This window comes from Podarcis melisellensis (assembly GCF_964234715.1).
Source record: "Podarcis melisellensis genome assembly, chromosome: W".
Classification (NCBI taxonomy): Eukaryota; Metazoa; Chordata; class Lepidosauria; order Squamata; family Lacertidae; genus Podarcis; species Podarcis melisellensis.
The window spans coordinates 32,610,095-32,629,984 of NC_138535.1; the positions used below are offsets into that span (position 1 = coordinate 32,610,095).

Consider the following 19,890-nt stretch of genomic DNA (forward strand, 5'->3'; position numbering starts at 1 on the left):
GCTAAGAAAGAGGGGGGAGGGGGGAGCGAAGGGGAAGGGGGAGGGGGGAGAGGGGGACAGGAGAGAGGAACAGGAGGAACAGGAGGGGTAGGAGGTTCAGAAGATTTCAGGGTCTCTCTGCAAGGCAAAAATATTCCGCAGAGGGGGGAGAGGAATCTAGGTTGAGTTCCAGCTTCTTAACTTTATGCTTCCCTACTGGAACTTTCCAATCGTGGTTGTCTTTCGTTCGTCCGACGAAAATGGGGTGGGGGGTGGGGCTTCTGCTTCCCCCGGGAGAAATGTTCCGCTCACAAGTAGATCAGGTCCAGAAGATACAGCAGCCTTCGTCGCACGGGTTATTTCCAAAAATGTAATTGAGTCCTTTATAAACCGGCAAGGTATCTAAGGTCCAGCTGGGTTGCTACAAAGAGGAGATAAATGCTGGTGTGCCGTATGGACACGGGTCTTGCACGGGGTTTCCCTCCCGCTATTAATAAAATGTAAAGGAGGGCAAAGTCCGAAAAATTAGAAAGAGGGGGATCGAAATTCCGAGGTTATTTTTTTGACCGCCGTCAGGGCTGGTGAGGAGGGGAAACGTTTACTTCTTCAGTGCCGTATACGTTCCTTCTATTCGGCTCTCCCCTCTCCCCCTCTTGCTTTTTCCGCTTCTAGTTAAAGCCTCCGTTAGGTCTTCTCAGTATACCCTTTAAATCCTCCTCTTACTCTTTCGTGTTCAGCCAATACGATACAAAGTCTCTAAGGTTTTCTTTCTATTTAGCTACTTTCTTCTAATTTCCCTTGCCCCGCTAAACTACCGACGGGGACTTTCACTTCTACGTTTCTACAGCGGGTGAGTAAAGGTTTCTTTGTTTCACTCTTACGATTATAGTTCCAGCGCCATCTTAGATCCGAAATACAGGTCGGGCTCCTTAACTTAATCTATTAACATCCATCGCTCCTTAGTCTCTATCTTTCAATTTTCAATTCCAACATTTATCGCTCAGCACCAAGGGCGTCTGTTCTTAGGATTACGGAGATTTGTCGCCTTTTTCAGTGGGAGCTAGAGGCATTACCGCACGGGGTCCGCAGAGCTTACCGAAACGCGTTTCTCGGTCCCATCGCTCCCGAGTCTTCCCCAAAAATAGAAAAAACCTAAAGGAACTTCGGGACCCTTCCAACGCTGCTGGTTGCGCTTCCCTCAAGGGGGCCCCCCTTGAGATTTTGGGGTCGCAGTGCCTTTGCGTTGCCCCTCAAAACCCCGTGCAGTTCGGAGAAGCCCTTCAGCGGCTTCACCGCGCTCCCTTGCTGCTTGCGATCCAAACCGGAAGTCAAAATATTCCTTATATTCTCCTTATATTCTCCTTGTTTTTGGCAAGTACTTCCAAGACCAGAATAAACAATAATGGTGATAATGGCATCCTTGTCTTGTTCCTTTTTGGATCTTACAGTCATCCGTTATCACCTGATTTATAATTAGTTTGGCTTTTTGTTCTGAATAGATTGCTGCTATTGCTTTTAAAAACTTGGGACCACTTCTAATTTGTTCTAACAGCTTTATCATGAACTTCCAAGAAACATTATCGGAGGCTTTTGCAGCGTCTATAAACATCATTGCCACTTTCTTTTCATTTTTAGCCTCCAAATATTCTATTATATTCAAAATATTCCTTATATTCTCCTTCATTTGTCTTCCTGGTAGGAACCCAACTTGATCTTGATGTATATATTCCTTTAATATTTTTTTTTAATCTGTTAGCTAGGATATTTGCAAACAATTTGTAATCATTATTTAACAGGGAAATAGGCCTATAGTTTTTAATTTGCAGCAAATCTGCGTCTTGTTTTGGAATTACTGTTATATAGGCCTGTTTCCATGTTTCTGGGATTTCGCCTGTGTTCAGTATTTCATTCATGACATCTTTCAATGGGTTCACTAATTGTTCATTTAATATCTTATAATATTTTGCCGTAAAACCATCCGGGCCTGGAGACTTGCCATTTTTAGAGCTTTTTATTGCGTCAAGTATTTCTTGCATTGTTATCTGGGAGTTAAGGATGTTCCTTTGTTCTTCTTTTAAATATGGCATATTGCTATTTCTGATGTACTCTTCTATCTTAAATGTTTTTTCTTTCCCTTGTCTGTACAACTCAGAAAAATATTTAACAAACCCTTCTTGTATTTCCTTCAGCTTGTCTGTGATTCTGCCATTTATGTTAATTTTATTTATGGAGTTCCTTTGTTCAGTTTTATTCAACTGCCAGGCTAACAACTTCCCCGGTTTATTTGCATGCTCAAAATATTTTTGTTTTACTCTTTTTATTTCCCAGCTGATTTCCTCGTTTATAATCATTGAGTACTGGGTTTGTAATGTTTTGATTGCCTGTTTTACTGCCTCTTTGGTTGCTTTGTTTGGCAGCTGTTTCTCCTTTTTCATAATTTCCTCTAATATTTCTTTTTTCTTTTTCTCTCTCAATTTCCTTTTAAATGAATTTTGTTGTATAAAGAGTCCTCTCATTACAGCCTTACTTGCATCCCAGACCGTCTGTAACTTTGTTAGCCCTTGACTATTTATTTCAAAATAATCCATCAAGGTCTTTTTTGCTTTTTCAACAAATTTGTGATCATCTAATAACTCATCATTTAATCTCCATCTAAAAGAGATTTGACTTTCTTTTTGTAATTCCATAGTCAGGGAATTATGGTCTGAAAAGGTTTTGGGATTGATTTCAATTATTTTGACTCTTGTTTCTAATTCTTTGGAGATCCATATAGAGTCAATTCTCGAACTGCTGTCATGTACATGGCTGTAAAAAGTATACTCTCTATCAAACTTGTGTCTCACTCGCCAGATATCTATCAGCTTTAGATTTTGAGTCATGTCAAAAAAAGTTTTTGGCAGTTTACCTTCTTTGGTCTCTTTTTTCCTGGCTGATCTGTCTTTGTCTAAAGTTGGAACTCCATTTAAGTCTCCCATTAAAAAAATCTTTTGATCTGCAAATTCAAGTAGTTCTGTTTCTAGTTTCCTGAAAAAAGTTGCTTTTTTATCATTAGGGGCATAAATACCAACCAATTTCACTTTCTCTCCCTGGATTTTAATTTGTATTATTAAAATTCTGCCTTTTTCGTCCTTCTGAATCAATTTGGGTTCAAGTGCAGGATTAATATAAAAAACAACTCCTCTCTTTTTTGTTTTATCTGATGAGATGAAGTCCATACCTAATTTTTTGTTAATTAAGACCCTTTTATGCTTTTTTGCAATATGTGTCTCTTGGAGACAGATGATATCCAATTTCTGTTTTGCTATTACATGTTCAATCCGATATAGTCTGGCTCCAGAGTTCAAACCATTAACATTCCAGCTCAGTAATTTAAGATTGGCCATTTCCAGAGTCAGTTACAATATCTGTTTTCCCTGAAGCCGCCTCTTCCAAAAATTTTCCAAATTTTTTGAAGACAAACAAACAAACAAACATACATCCTAATTGCAATTTAACCAATCTTGATAACATTGTTAAGTGACTTCCTCAAATCCCCCTGGTTGAATTTCATTGTATTTCATTTTAACAGTTTTCTAAAATCAATCTTCTCAAAAGATTGCTCTGTTGCTCTCAGAGTATTTCAGCAGCTCCCGCAGGAAAGCCACCAGGAAGCGGAACACGTTCTGGTGTGGATCTGGCAGATCACCTGCAAGACAGGGAGGGGCGGTTTGGAGTTTCAGTGCAGAGCTTTGCTAGAGGAGGGGCATGGATCACTAGCACGGTGTGCTTGTTATGTTTGCAGGTTTAGACCTGGCATAAAAAAAAGAATGTTTAAAATGGTAACCGGACTAGAACTCTGCTGGGAACTTTGGGGAATAATACAACTGTAGAGTCGGAAGGGACCACGAGGGTTAACTAATCGAACCCCCTGCAATGCCTAAGGTGGGGCTCGAACTCAGGACACTGAGATGAAGAGTTTTATGCTCTACCAACTGAGATATCTTGGGGGAAGGGCCATAGCTCTGCAGTAAACCACCTGCTTTTCATGCAGAAAGTCTCAGGCTCCACCCCCAGCATCTCCCAGGAGGGTAGGGAACATCCCTTGTCTGAAATCCTGGAGAGCCACTGCTTGTCAATTTCGACAATACTGAGCTAGATGGCCCAGTATATGGCCGTTTCGAGGTTCACTGAAACAGGTGGGCTATTGTTACAAGTCCTGGTCAGAAAGCAAAAAGGCAACATGTGCGCACCCCACCCCCCTCCACAACAGAGAGGGATGGTTATCAAAGGAGACATCAGCAACCTCTGCAGTTAACAAGGCTTCCCAGACCAGACTAGCCCTCCTGCCAGTGTGCCGGTTTACTGGCTTTCAGGGATGTTTTAGTGGATTTCCTGTTACTTGCGGCAACATTTGGACTAGATGATTTTGGAAATCCCTTCTGATTCTATGCTTCTGTACACACCACAGACCAGCCAGGAAGAGATGGGGCTCTGGGGCCGACCTGGCGACAGAGGTGGCTGTCATGTGAGCACTCAAGGCAGCGCTGATACAGTTCATAGCAAAGGACTGGTTCTGGCACTGCCTCCAGGAAGATGAGCAGAGCTTCGGCCACCGAGTGGTCACTGCCAGCTATTGACAGCCTGGCAAGGGAAGTGTTCTGTCCTGTTACCTGCAGCCTGCCTCCTTCCCAGGCTGGTCCAAAGCAAGAAGCTTGGTCCTTATACATCTGGGCCCACCTTGCAAGTTTCCCCTTTTGGCGCAAGGTGGACCTTGAACCCACAGCCCTGAGATTAAGAGTGTCACGCTCTACCAACTGAGCCACCCCACTGTAATTATCCCACACCTCCCCTCTTGACGAAGCTGCCTGCAAAGCTGGTCTGCCGAGGAAATGTCCTTCTGCAGGCATGGTTTCAATCCAAACAACAAATACTAGTGGTCAACTCCAAAAGTGCGGTCAACAAACCCTGCTTGCCAAAGAACAATTGAATGCACCCTTGAAGCTCCTTTGCAGCCATGTCTCCACACCTGACACCACGTATGATGTTAGATGTGGGGCCTGTGGGCCTGTCAAGATTCCCCACCTCTGCTCTATCTAGCCAGGCTGATGTTTTTGTTACGATAATGAAGCAATGCAGCTGCAAAGTCCTAGCTTGAAGTGTAAACATGATGGGAATGTTGGGACTGCTGTGGGAACAGAGGGGCAGTCATTTCACAGTGCGCAGCACCGGAATTACCTCACAGTGTAATATGAGCTGTACAGGATGTACAGGAAGTTTTAGTCACAACACTGCTGGAGTTTGAAGAGAGCAGTCCTGTTTTTTGTAACGCTGCAAAGACAGAAATAAAAGCATGTAAATACGTTTCTGTCTATCTCTTTCCCCTGCCTGGGGGAGGCAGGAAAGAGGGGTGTGTTCTTCTCACGTTTGAGAAGAATCGCTGATCGAGACCTTGCCTGCGTCTGCTGGGGAATGCAGCCAGGGAGGTCAACGGGGAATCAAGCCGGGTGCCTGGACTGCTGCCAGCTTATCATGAGAAGGGCTTGAATTTCCAACAGTTTTCAAATGGGGGTTAAAGCTGTGGAGCTGTTTGGATGCATGATGGCTTTCAACACGGTGATATATCACTAGCTAAACATTGCAATACACCAATATATCACGATGTCTGAAATAAGATGGAGCTATGTAGAGGCATTGGCTGGCTTCACGGTTTCCCCCGCATTGTGATTTCGGCTGCCCCCTGCAGGAGGGCAGGGGAAAGCTGAACCGGCAGAGTCCACAGGGGCTGCAGGAATCTAAAGAAGCATTGTCTGGCTTCACAGTTTCCCCCCACATGGTGTTTTTTGCATAGTACACACACACACACATCATGATTCGCAATATATTGCCAGGTCAGAAATTATGAAACCAGTCTCACTATCTAGACTTCAAGCTGATTTGAAAATATATCGCCCGGCCCTAGCCACAGCAAGCATCTCAAGTGGGGAAACAAAAAACTAATTGCTCGCACCCCAAATCCAAGCTCCCCCTCCCCCTATTAATATGCAGCTAGTAATCCTCCCACTCCGGATGTGCAGTTCACCCAAAAGCTTACTGAATATGCAGCTGTGGACATGAGGTTTGGCTAACATTTTATTTAAATTGTTGGAACCTGCCCTGGGACCTTAGGGTGAAGGGCAGGAAATAAGTAACAAAAACAGCAACAGAACATGGATGGGCCTTCATAGGTTGATGGGCTGCAGCCCCAGCCAGCATGATGAGATGAGGGGGTCACATGTTCACCACCCCTTGTCTAGAGCACGTTGCAGAGGCAGGGGTAGAAACTGAGCAACAGCTGGAGCCCCAGCCCACGACTTTGTCTGGGCAATGCAGCACACAGCAGCTGGTGAACAATGCCTCCGGCCTCCTTCCCATCTTCCTCTCCAGGAATGTTCAGGGTGGTTATTTCTATCTCAAGCTACCACATTCAAGAGAAAGAGAAAGAGAGGAGGGGGGAGCAAGAGAGCTTTAGGAGCACAGCAGTGGCAAGCAGCCCATCACTGAAAGGAGTTGGCAAGAATGGAGAATTTGATCCCCTCATCCCCAGGACAGCTGTTGATTAGGACCCAGTTCATCCCCCCTCCCCCCCCCCCGCCAATACTCCCCGCCCCTGTCTTGAGAGAGAGAAAAAACAAAAAAAAAATACTTCCAGTAGAACCTTAAAGACCAACTAAGTTAGTTCTTGGTATGAGCTTTCGTGTGCATGCACACTTCTTCAGATGCACAGTGTATCTGAAGTGTATCTTAAGGTGCTACTGGAAGGAATTTTTTTTGTTTTGACTATGGCAGACCAACACGGCTACCTATCTGTAATTGAGAGAGAGAGAGAGAGAGAGAGAGAGAGAGAGAGAGAGAGAGAGAGAGAGAGAGAGAGAGAGAGAGGAGAGAGAGTATTGGTGTGGGGAATGACACATGCTGTATCAGAGTCTTAGTGCAAGAGTAGCTGGTGCATGCTAAAGAACACAGGAGCCTTGCTGGGTTAGATCAGCATTCTGTTCCCACAATGGCCAACCACATGCCCTTGGGAGTCCATAGGGACACGGGGACAAGAGCACTCTGTCCATCATGTTCCCCAGAAACTGGTAATCAAAAGCATGTGGTTTGTGATAATAGTGGCAAGAAATAGCCCTGACCGGAGGATCAACATATCTTCCATGATTCTAAATGTCTACAGCTGTCCAAATTGACAGTCACCACGGTCTCCTTGTGGCTAGGATAATACACCCAAGTCGATCTGATTTTGAGAGGAGTGACGTTTCCCTGAGCCACCCCAAAGCAGCCACTACCGCTTCCCAAATGCCAGTGCTCAGGTGGTGAGAGTAAGCCAGAGTGGCACAGCCTGTGCAGCAGTTGCTGAGCACAGAGACAAGGAGAAAACTGGCTCTTGGGGCCAGAGGGGGCTGGCGCCTGCATCATGAGACTGGGCTTTCTGCCTCCCGTGCTGCCAATCGCAAGCGGACCCAGAGTCAAGCAGCGATGGCAAATTCTGGTTTCATCTCCGTTCTCCTCTGCCGAGTTCTACAAGGGCCACGTTGAGACTAGGGGAGAGACCAAAGCAGAGAGCTAGAGCCACCACCTGGACTGGATTTGAGTCAGAAGGCAGGCAGGTGCGGGTACCTGAGAGGAAAGTCCGGTTGGTGGGGTAGTGCCTGGTTTGCCCTAAGGGACCAGCTGCCACTGCATGGAGCAGCTGCTGATCGTTGACAAGGGCAACTCCATTTACGTGCCTTCGAGGCACATGCACACTGCCGCAGAGCTGGAAGGGGCACTGGAAGGGGCAAAAATGTCCCCCCCAAGAGCACAAGAGTACCTCGGAACGCAACCCCCGTGTAAACCTGCTTTGAGCCCGCTACAAGAACATCTAGAGGATAGCAAACCAACTGTTACCTTTTCTAGGAAGCCGTCTTCTCCCTGAGATCAGAGGAGGAAGGCAAGAGCAACAGACAACCAAGGGTGTTAATGGCACAGGCCCTGAGAAGAGTAAGAAACAGCCCGTTGGCTGAACAGAATCTGGGCAGATGGCAGGGAAATGCACACGGTTCAGTGGCCCTGCGAAAGGGCAGGTGGGAGGACCAGAACCTGGGATGACTCAGTCAAGGCAAACAAAGGGCATGAACAGCACACAGGAAGCGGATGCAGAGCTACAGAAGCTGAAGCTGAATGCAGCAGAGGACCCCCAGCCCCCACATTGCTGAGTGGAAGAGCAGCTGTTTTCCAAGCAGGCAAGCAGAGTGGGAAGGGTAGACATCCAGCACATGAACCTGCCAGGTAAATCAACCCCTTTCCCTACCAGGTCAATAAGTCTGGTGACGGGAACTCCGCCAAGCGGCTGCCTCATCCAGCACAAGGCTTCCAAGGAGGTCCCGAAGCAGCTTGGTAGGTAGCTCCCACCGATGGTGAGGAAATAGTCCTTGCCAGGGTCAAGGTGAAGGACAAAGATAGCCTCAATCTTCTCTTCCTTGCTGACGTACACATCCAGGGAAATGTCCACCGTCTCACCTAAAACAGGAGGAGGTCAGGTAGATACACTCTTTGGCACAGCCAAGTTGGCTTGTCTGTAAATTAAAAGTGAAGACGGTGAAGAATTGAACAGAAGGACACAATAGGAGGCTGCTGGATCAGGCCAACGGCCCATCTAGTACAGCATCCTGTTCTCACAGGTGTATGGGGCAAACCTTAACTTCAAGAATTAGGAGAAGAAGCGACTCAGTTCCCACCCCCACCCCACTTTCCTCTCTAGTCCTCCAAAGCAGCAGCTGCACAGAAGATGGTGACAGGATACTGGGGGGTGAGAGAAAGTGATCCTAACAAAAGAATATCAAAAGGGAAAGGATTTTTGCGCCCCCAATGTAACTTTCTTTTTTAGTTTACATTTCATTGAGTTTTTAAAAGTTTGGCTAGTTCTATATGTTCCCCAAGATATTTTTGTGCCTCCACAACATAAAAATACGATTATTTTTTTAAAAAAGTAATTTTTGGACGGACTGCTCTCACTGGTTCCCTGCGATGCCAAAAGGTGTTTGGGGACCCTCCAGCATTGCTTGGCTTCAATTCATTTGTCTGTGTGTCTTTGTTTAAAGCTGGTCACACACACTTTTACACTTTGGGCTCAGCTGCTTTGACGTGTGGCCCTTGGAGGCTTGAGCATGGGGCAATGCAGCCCACAAATGTTAAGCCTCCCCTGCTCTACCAAACTCCCAAGGTTTGAGGGAGGAGGGTTGGGAAGAGGAGGGGAAAAGGAAGGCCTTCCCTAGATGAGCCTTGGGGTCCCTTTCCAACTCTACAGTTCTCTGATTCCAGAGAGAGACGCACTGGGCTCCAAGTATCCCTCGCAGGGCTCAGCGTGAAGCCATGGCTTCCAATACTGGCTGTCACTGAGCTTGGGGATAAAGGAGAAGTGGAGGGTGACCTGCCCGTTGTTTGTGATCTGGAACCTCTCCTTCTGCAGCTGCCGGAACTTCACATTCTCAAACGGAAACTGCAGAGCAAAACGGGGGGCGGGGGGGGGGGAGGAAAGAGAGTGTTTGCCTTCAGCAGAGGCAAGGAAACGTGCTCCAGGGGGAAGTTTGTCCTTGGCCCCGGCCTCTCATTTAGGGGACTGCACATGCAACAGGTCCACGTGGGGCTCTCCAGATATTGCTGCACTTGCCACTGGCCATGTTGGCTGGGGATGATGGGAGTTGTAGTCCAGCATCTGGAGGGCACCACGCTGGCGACCCCTGGAGTCTTTGCCTGCAAGGAAGAGGAAGAGGCTGCCACTCAGTGGAAGGGCATCTGCCTTGCATGCAAAGGTCCCAGGTTCTATCCCCAGCATCTCCAGGTAGGGCTGGGAGAGATCCCCCGGAAATCCTGGGGAACCGCTCAAGACTGAGCTAGATGGGCCAAGGGCTTCTTTCCCTCCTGGTCTTTTTGCAGCAAACCCTCTTTAAGGGGTTGGAGAGGATCCTATTCGTCCTTACCTCCCTCCAGGGAGGGAAGGAATTCGTTCTCCATCCTGTCCATCAACTGAACAATATCCTCAATCACTTTCCGGTACCGTCGGTCATCCACAACCTTCACCTATCGGGGGGGGGGGGGCAGAGCACATTTGTTGGGGCTATGGACTAAAAAGCGGGGGCATGAGTTAAGAGCAGAAAGGCCTGATGCACCCCCTGTTCCCAGCCCTGAAAGAGGCAAGTACTGTAACTCTGAGAGCTTCCCCAGGATGGCAGCGGCTGTGACTTCCAGAGCCAATGGGCTGAAGCCCAATGCTCCAAGCCAAGTACCACAGAAGCTCCATTGCATGAATGGAGCCAACGGTTAAGGTATACAGTTCAGCCCATGTGGTCTGCCATGCCTGCAGGAGCAGCGTGTACTCAGAACAGTGGAGAATGGAAGCCTAGGGATTTAACAGAGCCAAAACCTGCCCACTCCTTGCACCGGAAGTCATTGGCCAAGGAGGAGCTCTGTGGAAAGGGGCCTGGTTGTTGGTCAGGGCCTGCCCAGATTCGAGGAGGTGCCACATAGCAGGCAACTAAAAAGCCTGAATAGAAGATAGCCCTGGCCAGAGCAGGTGTTACCCCTGTGAGGAAGAGGGAGCTGAGGGGCTTGTGGTCGCTCCTTTTCAATTCCATGTGGCTTCGGTAGCTGAGCTGATTCACGCTGCCTCCTCGCCAGAGGATTGGCTCACACCATGCTGGCACACGGCACTTCCCACTGCAAGGAGACAGTTGGACTGGCTGAGGCAACACACAAGGCTCACACAGTCAAACTTTGGCTCCACACACGGCCTGTGATCTTGACCACGGTCAAGAGCTGGAGATGATGGGGCTTGGGAGTCCAACTTCTGAAGGGGCGGACCTTGCAGGTGTGCAGGCATTTTGCCTCATGGAGAGAGTTGTCAGGAAATCAAAAGCTGCCTTCTACCAGGTCAGAATGATTTTCTGACCTCCCCCAGTTTGGATTCCTACATTGCAGGGGGTTGGACGAGATGACCCTCGTGATCCCTTCCAACCCCACAATTCATTAATTAAGTCTCCTCTGGCTGGCAGCAGTTCTCTGTGGCCCAATCCTTTTTCAGGTGGAGGTGCCTTTCAACTTGAGACTCTGCATACAAAGCATATGGCACACCACCAAAAGATGATCCTTCCCCAAAGCAAGGGGCCCCGTTATTCTTGTTCAGACACTATTTTTTCAGTGATCCAAAAGACCCTTTCTGGCACCTGAAATGCTGCCCAAAGGAGCCTGCCGTTTTCCGGCTTCGTCACTACATGTTCCGCCTGTCCTTTTGATTTCCCCATTACCACAGCAAGAGCAATGAAACTAGCAGGCCTAGGTGGCTTCTGACAGTTGTCAAGAACCACAAGAATATGCCACATCCTGGATGGTGAGGCTCAATGGCTACTAGCCATAATGGCCAGAGAACATACTCCACCAAGAGAAGCAGTATGGCTTGGAGGAGGGGAGCGTGCTGTTGCACCCAGGTCCTGTTTGTGGGCTCCCCGAGAGGCATCTCATTGGCCAATGTGAGAACAGGATGCTGGGCCAGATGGACCAATGGCCTGATCCAGCAGGGCTGCTCTCATGCTCTTATGCCCTGACAGACTCATCTTGAGAGAGCACCAAGTCTCATTCCCAGACTTCCTTGACACAAACAGGATTCTCTGCTTAAACACGCCATGAAACAGGATGCTGATTATCAGGACAAATGTGGGGGAAAGGCTGCTTGTGGAAAAGGAGCCAAAACATTTCCAGAGACTTTGAGCAGGGATGGCTTGAGGAAGACAACATATCACAGCCTTGCATTTCACAACTCGCCTAGCAGCCTTTGGCAACCGGGAATTCCATGCAAGCAAAGTGAGCAGGTGAAGGAGAGCTGGATCTCTCTCTTCCTCCGTGGCTTGGTGTTCATTCTGGCTGCAGAGGAAAGGAAGTCCGTCCAGCCCTCAACTCTAGCCCTCCTCCAACAGCTTGCTTAGCAGAAAGCCATGTTTAAAATATATGTTTTACTAGCCTGCTCAGGAGGATGGAAAGGCAGGACACTACTAGCATCTCAGCAGACTAGGAAAAACAAACAAGCCTTGCAGAAGAATGATTGAGAGGACTTACTTACAAAGGCTCAACTATCAAGCAGGATCTGTTTTAGAGTCGAATTTGTACGTCAGGATGAACTTGATCTCTCCCTCTGTGAAATCAGCAAAAGCTGTCTTTTGGGTACGCTGAATGTTTAGCTAAAGCCAAAAAGAAATCGCTTATCAGCAGAGAAGCAGAAGACCCCCTGTTGCCTATTAACAGCCACTGTTGTGCTGGAAGACCAAGGTGAAGTACTAGTAGGTTAAAGGTAAAGGTAAAGGGACCCCTGACCATTAGGTCCAGTCGTGACCGACTCTGGGGTTGCGGCGCTCATCTCGCGTTATTGGCGTACAGCTTCCGGGTCATGTGGCCAGCATGACTAAGCCGCTTCTGGTGAACCAGAACAGCACACAGAAACAGCGTTTACCTTCCCGCCAGAGCGGTACCTATTGATCTACTTGCACTTGGACGTGCTTTCAAACTGCTAGGTTGGCAGGAGCAGGGACAGAGCAATGGGAGCTCACCCCGTCGCGGGGATTCGAACCGCCGACCTTCTGATCGGCAAGCCCTAGGCTCTGTGGTTTAACCCACAGCGCTACCCGCGTCCCTACTAGTAGGTTAGCCAAGTGCAAAAAAGGGGTATACCTGCTGAGATCCTATCTTATACCCAATTCTTAAAGGTACAGGATGCTTGTGCATTTTTGCCCCATGTCATCTTAAATTACTTTGCTGCATCACACGACAGGAAAATCCTCTAACTCAGGAGTAGCAGACACGTGGCCCTCACAATGCTGCAGAACTACAATTCCCATCATCCCTGATTACTGGCCATGATGGCTGGAGCCAACAGGAACTGCAGCTCAGTAACATCCGGCAGACCACAGGTTAGCTATACCTCCAATAGACAATGTTATATGTACCAATAATCCATACAAACTGTTAACAACCACCAGAATACACCCCCGACACTATGAGCAACTGCAAAACCACCCTTTTGCATCCTACGTTGGCTCCCAGGACGTTTCTGAGCAGAATTCTCAGTGTTGGCGCCAACCTTTAAAGCCCTAAATGGCCTCAGCCCTGAAAGAGTGTCTCCATCCCCATTGTTCAGCCCAGGCATCAGGGTCCAGCACCGAGGGCCTTCTGGCCTTTTCCTCACTGTGAGAAGCGAAGTTACAGGGAACCAGGCAGAGGGCCTTCTGAGTAGTGGCACCTGCCCTGTGGGACACCCTCCCGTCAGATGTCAAGGAGATAAGTAACTATACAGCCTTTAGGGAAGTTTTTAATGTTTTATGATGGTTTTGCATATGTTGGAAGTCCCCCCCTTGCCTTCCTTGCAGCATCCTTCTCAAAGGGCTAAGGCACGACTACGCTCACAGAGTTTAAATCCACCGTAAGGTGCAGCAATCAGGCCTGTTTCAACACAAAATACCAATGCTCCTTATGCCAAGTGGGAGAAAGGTCGTCAACATGATGAACACACAAACCTTGGAGAGAAAAATGTAAAACAAAAAGCACCAGCAATTTAATTGGACTTAATGGAAGTCTCTGCTGATAAGAACATGTGAGCAACGCAGATTTTCCAGACAGATGCAAAACCTAGAGCAGGAAACCTTAGACCTTTCGATATTGCTGGACAGCAGCTATGCTGGGGCTGCTGGGAGTCCAACAACATCTGGAGCGTGTGCTGAGCTAGGAAAGCCCTCTAACTGGGAAACGGCAGAGCAGTCCTACTTATTCCAAGGCAACCCTCCAACTTAATTGGGACTTGCTTCTAATTCAGGTTGCACAAACCGGCAACCTTAAAAAGCATTTGTAGAAGTCGCAGTCATCCTATGTTATAGCTACACTTTGCTCCTAACTGCCTGAAAGTGGTTTCTCTAGCCTAGGCTGGGGTATCCCAGACAAAGGAAATAAACAGGGCAATATCCTAAACCACCACATATAACACAAAGATGTCTCTCACCTGGTCATAGGTCAGAAGTCTCTGAAGCTCATTTTTAGTGATCAGATGACAATGCTGGAAAAAAGCAAAGCAACCACAGCTACAGGCTAGCTCACGGGGTCGGGGGTCGGGGGGCAGCCTGCTGCCACTTCCTGCAATATGTAGTAAGACTGATAACTAGGATTGGGCAGTATGATCATATTAGGCTAGTGCTCTGTGAACTAGACTGGCTCTTGAACTGCTTCCAGGCCCAATTCAGAGCATCCCATTTGGCCTTTCAAGTGTTTCAAGGTTTGGGGAAAGGGTACCAGAAGAAGGCCCACTTATGTTTGCACTGCCTCTCCACTGACTAGAATCCCTTTCCCAGGGAACTCCTGCTCTTTCAAGCATGGCAGGGCCTTTTCAGTCATGGCACCCGACCTTTCAGAATAATCTCCCAAAGAGGTTCACCTGGCCCCTGCTTTGATGTCCTTTCAGCAAAGACTTTTAGAATTTCCCCTGGTTCTTGAATTCATGGGCGCTTGTGGCCCTCCAAACCCTGCTGTAGTACACAGGAACATAGGAAGCGACCTTATATTGAGGCAGACCATTGACCCATCAAGCTCAGGACGGACTACATGGACTGGCAGCAGCTTTCAGGCAGAGATCATGCCCAGCCCTAGCTGCACACACTGGTGACTGAGCCGGGAACCTTCTCCATGCAAAATGGCCGCTCTGCTTTCGCGTTACTGCCCTTAACAAACTGCAACTCCCACCCCGATCACTGGAGAAGTTGCCCACATTTGCTATAATCTCATCTAATACATCTCTGCCACTCGGTTTATGTTGCTCTCTCCTGGCTGCTCTAGTAGAAACCTTAGTGGTGCAGCTGCAGCAGCAGGGATCGCCGACACTGCACCCTCCTGGTGTTGCTGAAGTGGAACTCTCATGAGCCCGTCAGCAAGGCCAATTCTTAGCAATTATGGGAATTTTGGTCAATCAACATTTGGAGAGCACAATGCTGCCTGCCATAAAGAAGGCTGATCACCGAAGAATTGATGCTTTTGAATTCTGGTGCCGGAGGAGACTCTTGAGAGTCCCAAGGACTGCAAGAAGATCAAACCTCTCCATTCTGAAGGAAATCAGCCCTGAGTGCTCACTGGAAGGACAGATCCTGAAGCTGAGGCTCCAAGACTTTGGCCACCTCATGAGTGGCCAATGGATCCAAACTACAAGAAAGAAGATTCCACCTAAACATTAGGAAGAACTTCCTGACAGTAAGAGCTGTTCGACAGTGGAATTTGCTGCCAAGGAGTGTGGTGGAGTCTCCTTCTTTGGAGGTCTTTAAGCAGAGGCTTGACAACCATATGTCAGGAGTGCTCTGATGGTGTTTCCTGCTTGGCAGGGGGTTGGACTCGATGGCCCTTGTGGTCTCTTCCAACTCTATGATTCTATGATTCTATGAGAAGAGAAGACTCCCTGGAAAAGACTCTGATGGATGAATGTATTGCCAAAAATGTTATTTTTGTTTCAGTCATTGCAAATTCTGGACAAGATGGACTGTTTCAAGAAGTGGCAGAAAGAGGGGGACGGGGGAGACGACATGGGTTCGTGGGGGGACTCGGAGGGGGAGGGGGGAGAGGGGGAGGAGGGAGAGGAAGGTGAAGAAACAGAAAGTAAAACCACTCGAATCTAAACTAACAGAAACTTAAATCCGCAAACTACTGTTTTATAAGTAAGTAAATAAGAATGAATTTAAAAATTCTAACATGGAATGTAAACGGTGTGAACGATAAAGCGAAAAGGAATAAAGTTGTAAATGTTTTGAAAAAGAAAAAAATGGACATAATCTGTATACAAGAGACTCATGTAGCCAAAAAGCATAATCGTGTATTAATAAACAGGAAATTAGGAATGGAATTTATAAGTTCCACGGCAGAGAAAAAAAAGGAGTAGTAACATATGTTAAAGAAAAATGGGAACCTAAACTGATTTATAAAGACGAAGAAGGAAGGATATTGGGGGTACAAATCAGCTTCCAGGGGGAAAAAATTAATGTGGTAAACATATACGCCCCAAATTCAAACAAACCAGAGTTTTTTAAGAAACTAGAACAAGTTTTAATAGAATTAGAAAACAACAGGACGATACTGCTTGGAGATTTTAATGCTGTGCCAATTCCAGAAATTGACAGACAAACCGAAAAGGGGAAAAAGAACCAAGGGAAGCTGCCAAAGTCTTTCCAAGACTTGGAAGAAAATATGGACTTAATAGATATCTGGAGACATAAACATCCAATAGAAAAGCAGTTTACCTTCTTTTCAGAAGTACATAAGAGTTGGGGCAGAATAGACCAAATTTGGACGTCGAGAGAACTCTCTTTAAGAGCTACGAAATGTGAAATCCACCCGAGAACTCTTTCAGACCACAACTCAATAACACTGGAAATAAAAAGTGAACTACAAGGAGGTTTTAGATGGAGACTAAATGAACAACTTTTAGAGGACGAGGAAGTCATCGGAAAAGCTAAAGTTACCTTAAAAGACTACTTCGAATTGAATCTTAACACAGGAGTTAGCTCAGCAATAACCTGGGACGCCAGCAAGGCGGTGCTGAGAGGCTTCTTCATTCAGCAGAACAGTTACAAAAAGAAACTAAGGCAACAAAAGAAAGAAGAGATCCTCAGTCAGATAAGGCAGTCAGAGAAAAAACTGACAGAGAACCCAAAAGACATACAAAGTATACAAGTAATTAAAATATTACAGACACAATATTCGATGTTAATGAACCAAGAAATTGAATGGAAAATCAGGTTAATGAGGCAAAGATATTTTGAATCAGCCAATAAAACTGGAAAATTATTAGCTTGGCAACTGAGGAAAAGACAAAAGCAAAGTGTGATAAACAAAATAAAAGTAGAAGAAGAAACAATAGAAGACCCAAAAAAGATACAAAAAACCTTTCTGGAGTTCTATGAAGAGCTATATAAAAAAGGAGAGGAGGATACAACCCCAATAGAAAAGTACTTAGAGAACTGCAAAGGGAGGACGTTAACGGCCGAAGAAAAAATACAATTAAACAAACCCATAAATATAGAGGAGACCCAGAATGCAATCAAAAGAATGAAATTGGGGAAGACTCCAGGCCCGGATGGCTTATCGGCAAAATACTATAAAGTCCTAGGAAACCAACTTGCGCCAGTCCTCTGTGAGGTTATGAATAACATTTTAAAGGATGGAAAAATACCGGAGTCATGGCGGGAGGCATTCATAACCTTAATTCCAAAATCGGACACCGACAAATTAAACATTAAAAATTATAGGCCAATATCTTTACTAAATAATGATTATAAAATATTTGCTGACATAATGGCAAACAGATTGAAACAACATCTAACGGACTTAATTCATAAGGATCAGGCCGGGTTTCTGCCGAACAGGTTTCTGAAAGACAATGTTAGACATGTCATAAATGTAATTGAGTATCTGGAGGTTAATAACAATGTACCGGCAGTATTGATGTTTGTGGACGCTGAAAAGGCGTTCGACAATGTATCATGGACGTTTATGATAAAATGTTTGGAGAAGGCGGGGATAGAGGGCGATTTTCTGAAAGGAATACAAGCTATATATTCAACTCAATCGGCCAAATTGGTAATAAATAATAACCTGACAAACCAATTCAAGATAGAAAAGGGAACAAGACAGGGCTGCCCTCTCTCCCCGCTTTTATTCATTATGGTTTTAGAAATATTGGCGAATAAAATTAGAACCTCATCTGAGATACGAGGAATTAGAATAGGATTGAAGGAATTTAAGCTAAAGGCCTACGCAGATGACCTGATATTATCCTTGGAAGAACCTCGAGAGAGTATTGGCAAAGCGTTAGAGATCCTGGAAGAATACGGCAAGCTATCCGGCTTTAAACTAAACAAATTGAAGACAAAAATGCTGACAAAAAATCTGAAAAGTGAAGAAAAAGAAGAACTAGAAAGAAAATACGGAATAAAAATTGCAAAAAAAATAAAATATTTAGGAATCTGGCTTACATCAAAAAATATAAACCTAATTGAAGATAATTACTCGGTAGTTTGGAAAGAGATCAAAAGAGATTTCGATGTCTGGAATAGAGTCAATTTATCGTGGCTAGGTAGGATGGAGGCGATAAAGATGGTCGTGCTTCCTAAGATGTTGTTCCTTTTCCAAAACATCCCAATAATTAGGGGGTTTAAACTGTTTAAAGATTGGCAACGGACTCTCTCCAGATTCATCTGGCAGGGTAGAAGACCAAGGATTAGATTTAAAATTCTTACGGACCGAAAGGAAAGAGGGGGCTTCGCTGTTCCAAATTTAAAGTTGTATCATGAGGCCGCATGTTTATGCTGGGTCAAAGATTGGATCACTCTAGAAAATAGTGACTTACTGGACTTGGAAGGGGCGGATAATAGATATGGCTGGCATGCCTATCTATGGCAGAGCAAAGGGAAAGTGCATAGGGGATTTTCGAGTCACATCATTAGAGGCCCCTTGTATGAAGCCTGGGAAAGGAAGAAAAAACTACTGGAATGGCGAACCCCCTGGTGGCTGTCCCCAATTAATATTATAACAACTAAAAATATAAATACGGGAGTAAAGAATTTAACATATGAGGACCTATTGGTAAGATCGGAAGACACGTGGAAATTAAGACCGTACGAGGAGCTGAAGGGAAAACTGACAGTTTGGCTACAGTACTATCAAATCAATGCCCTATGGGCGGAAGATAAAAAAAATGGAATGAACGAAAAAAAATCGAAATTTCAGATTGAAATAATTGAAGGTAACTCTAAATTATTATCTAAAATGTACAACATACCTGTCACGGCCACCCAGGACGGGTCCCAGCTCACAAGAGACCTCACTCCGTTGCAGTTTATTTACAGGAAAAGTTTATTGAAGATTTCTGCTTCTCGTACAGTTCAGCATCGTGGCCGTACGTCTGTCACGTTAGACCGCTGAAGTCCCCTCTGACTCCTCCCCTCTTCCACACCAACTTAATAGCCTGGCTCTAGACCACCTCTTCCTCTCCTTTCTTTTCCGCAGGGTCTTCCTGCCCCCCTGGGTTCCCTCTCTCCGTGACTCGCCTGAGGCTGAATCCTCTGCCGCCTCTTCCCCCCTCCTTCTGGCTTTAGGGCCGGGCTCCTCCCCTGAGCTCTCTCCACTTCCGCGCGCCTCTACGTTTGAACTTGGCGCGCGTACGTTGCTGCTGACCCTTCTTTCGACCGCTACACCACCCCTTGTTCTGCTCTCCACCCTTTCCGGCTGAACACCTTGCTCCAACCCCCTTTCTCTGTTCTCTCCTAATCCTGCTCCCTCCGAGAGGCTGACGACTCCACCCCCTTTACTCCGTTCCGGCTGAGACGCCTCTTGCTGCGTCTGTCTTCCACTGGGCTCCTCTCCGCTTCTCCCTTCTCCTCCCTTTTGCTTGATTGAGGTAACCCCCTTTTGAGAATCCTCTGACTCGCTGCTCAGACTCGTGGATTCCCTCAGAATTCCGTCATCTTCTTCCTCATCCTTCTGCCCCTCCTCCCACTCGCTCTCCGTCTCCTCTGTCATCTCCTCCTCTCTCCCAGAAACCCTGACATCCATCCCCCCCTCGAAGCCCCCCCTTCCCCCCTCCCGCTCGCCGGGTGCAGGTTGAGGAAAACGTGGTTCTTCCGGGGTCGGTTCAGGATACAAGTTGTCCACTTCAACGTTCTCCTCTGTCATCTCCGTATATGTGTGTTCGAACTCGGGTTCCCCACCCACAGACCTCACAGTCTCTTCCTCCATCACTGCTTCTCCTGGCGCTGCCTGCCAAGGACCTACCATCCATCTCTGACTCCATGCCTCCCTTGGCTGATCCACCCACCAACAAGGGCCTGTCTCCTCCCCCCCCAGTCT

At 46.7% G+C, this 19,890-nt stretch overlaps 1 protein-coding gene across 1 annotated transcript in view; it reads right to left on the reverse strand.

Moving 5' to 3' along the window:
- Positions 1 to 3,566: 3,566 nt before the first annotated feature.
- LOC309361246 (inositol polyphosphate 5-phosphatase OCRL-like) overlaps positions 3,567 to 19,890 on the reverse strand; it is a gene marked incomplete at both ends in the record, with an annotated part of 38,549 nt that continues 22,225 nt past the window's right edge. The window contains 8 exon segments of the mRNA XM_081896160.1: positions 3,567 to 3,664; positions 7,872 to 7,905; positions 8,285 to 8,493; positions 9,307 to 9,472; positions 9,943 to 10,053; positions 10,554 to 10,689; positions 12,100 to 12,203; positions 14,012 to 14,065. Coding sequence (XP_081752286.1) covers positions 3,567 to 3,664; positions 7,872 to 7,905; positions 8,285 to 8,493; positions 9,307 to 9,472; positions 9,943 to 10,053; positions 10,554 to 10,689; positions 12,100 to 12,203; positions 14,012 to 14,065 — 912 coding nt within the window.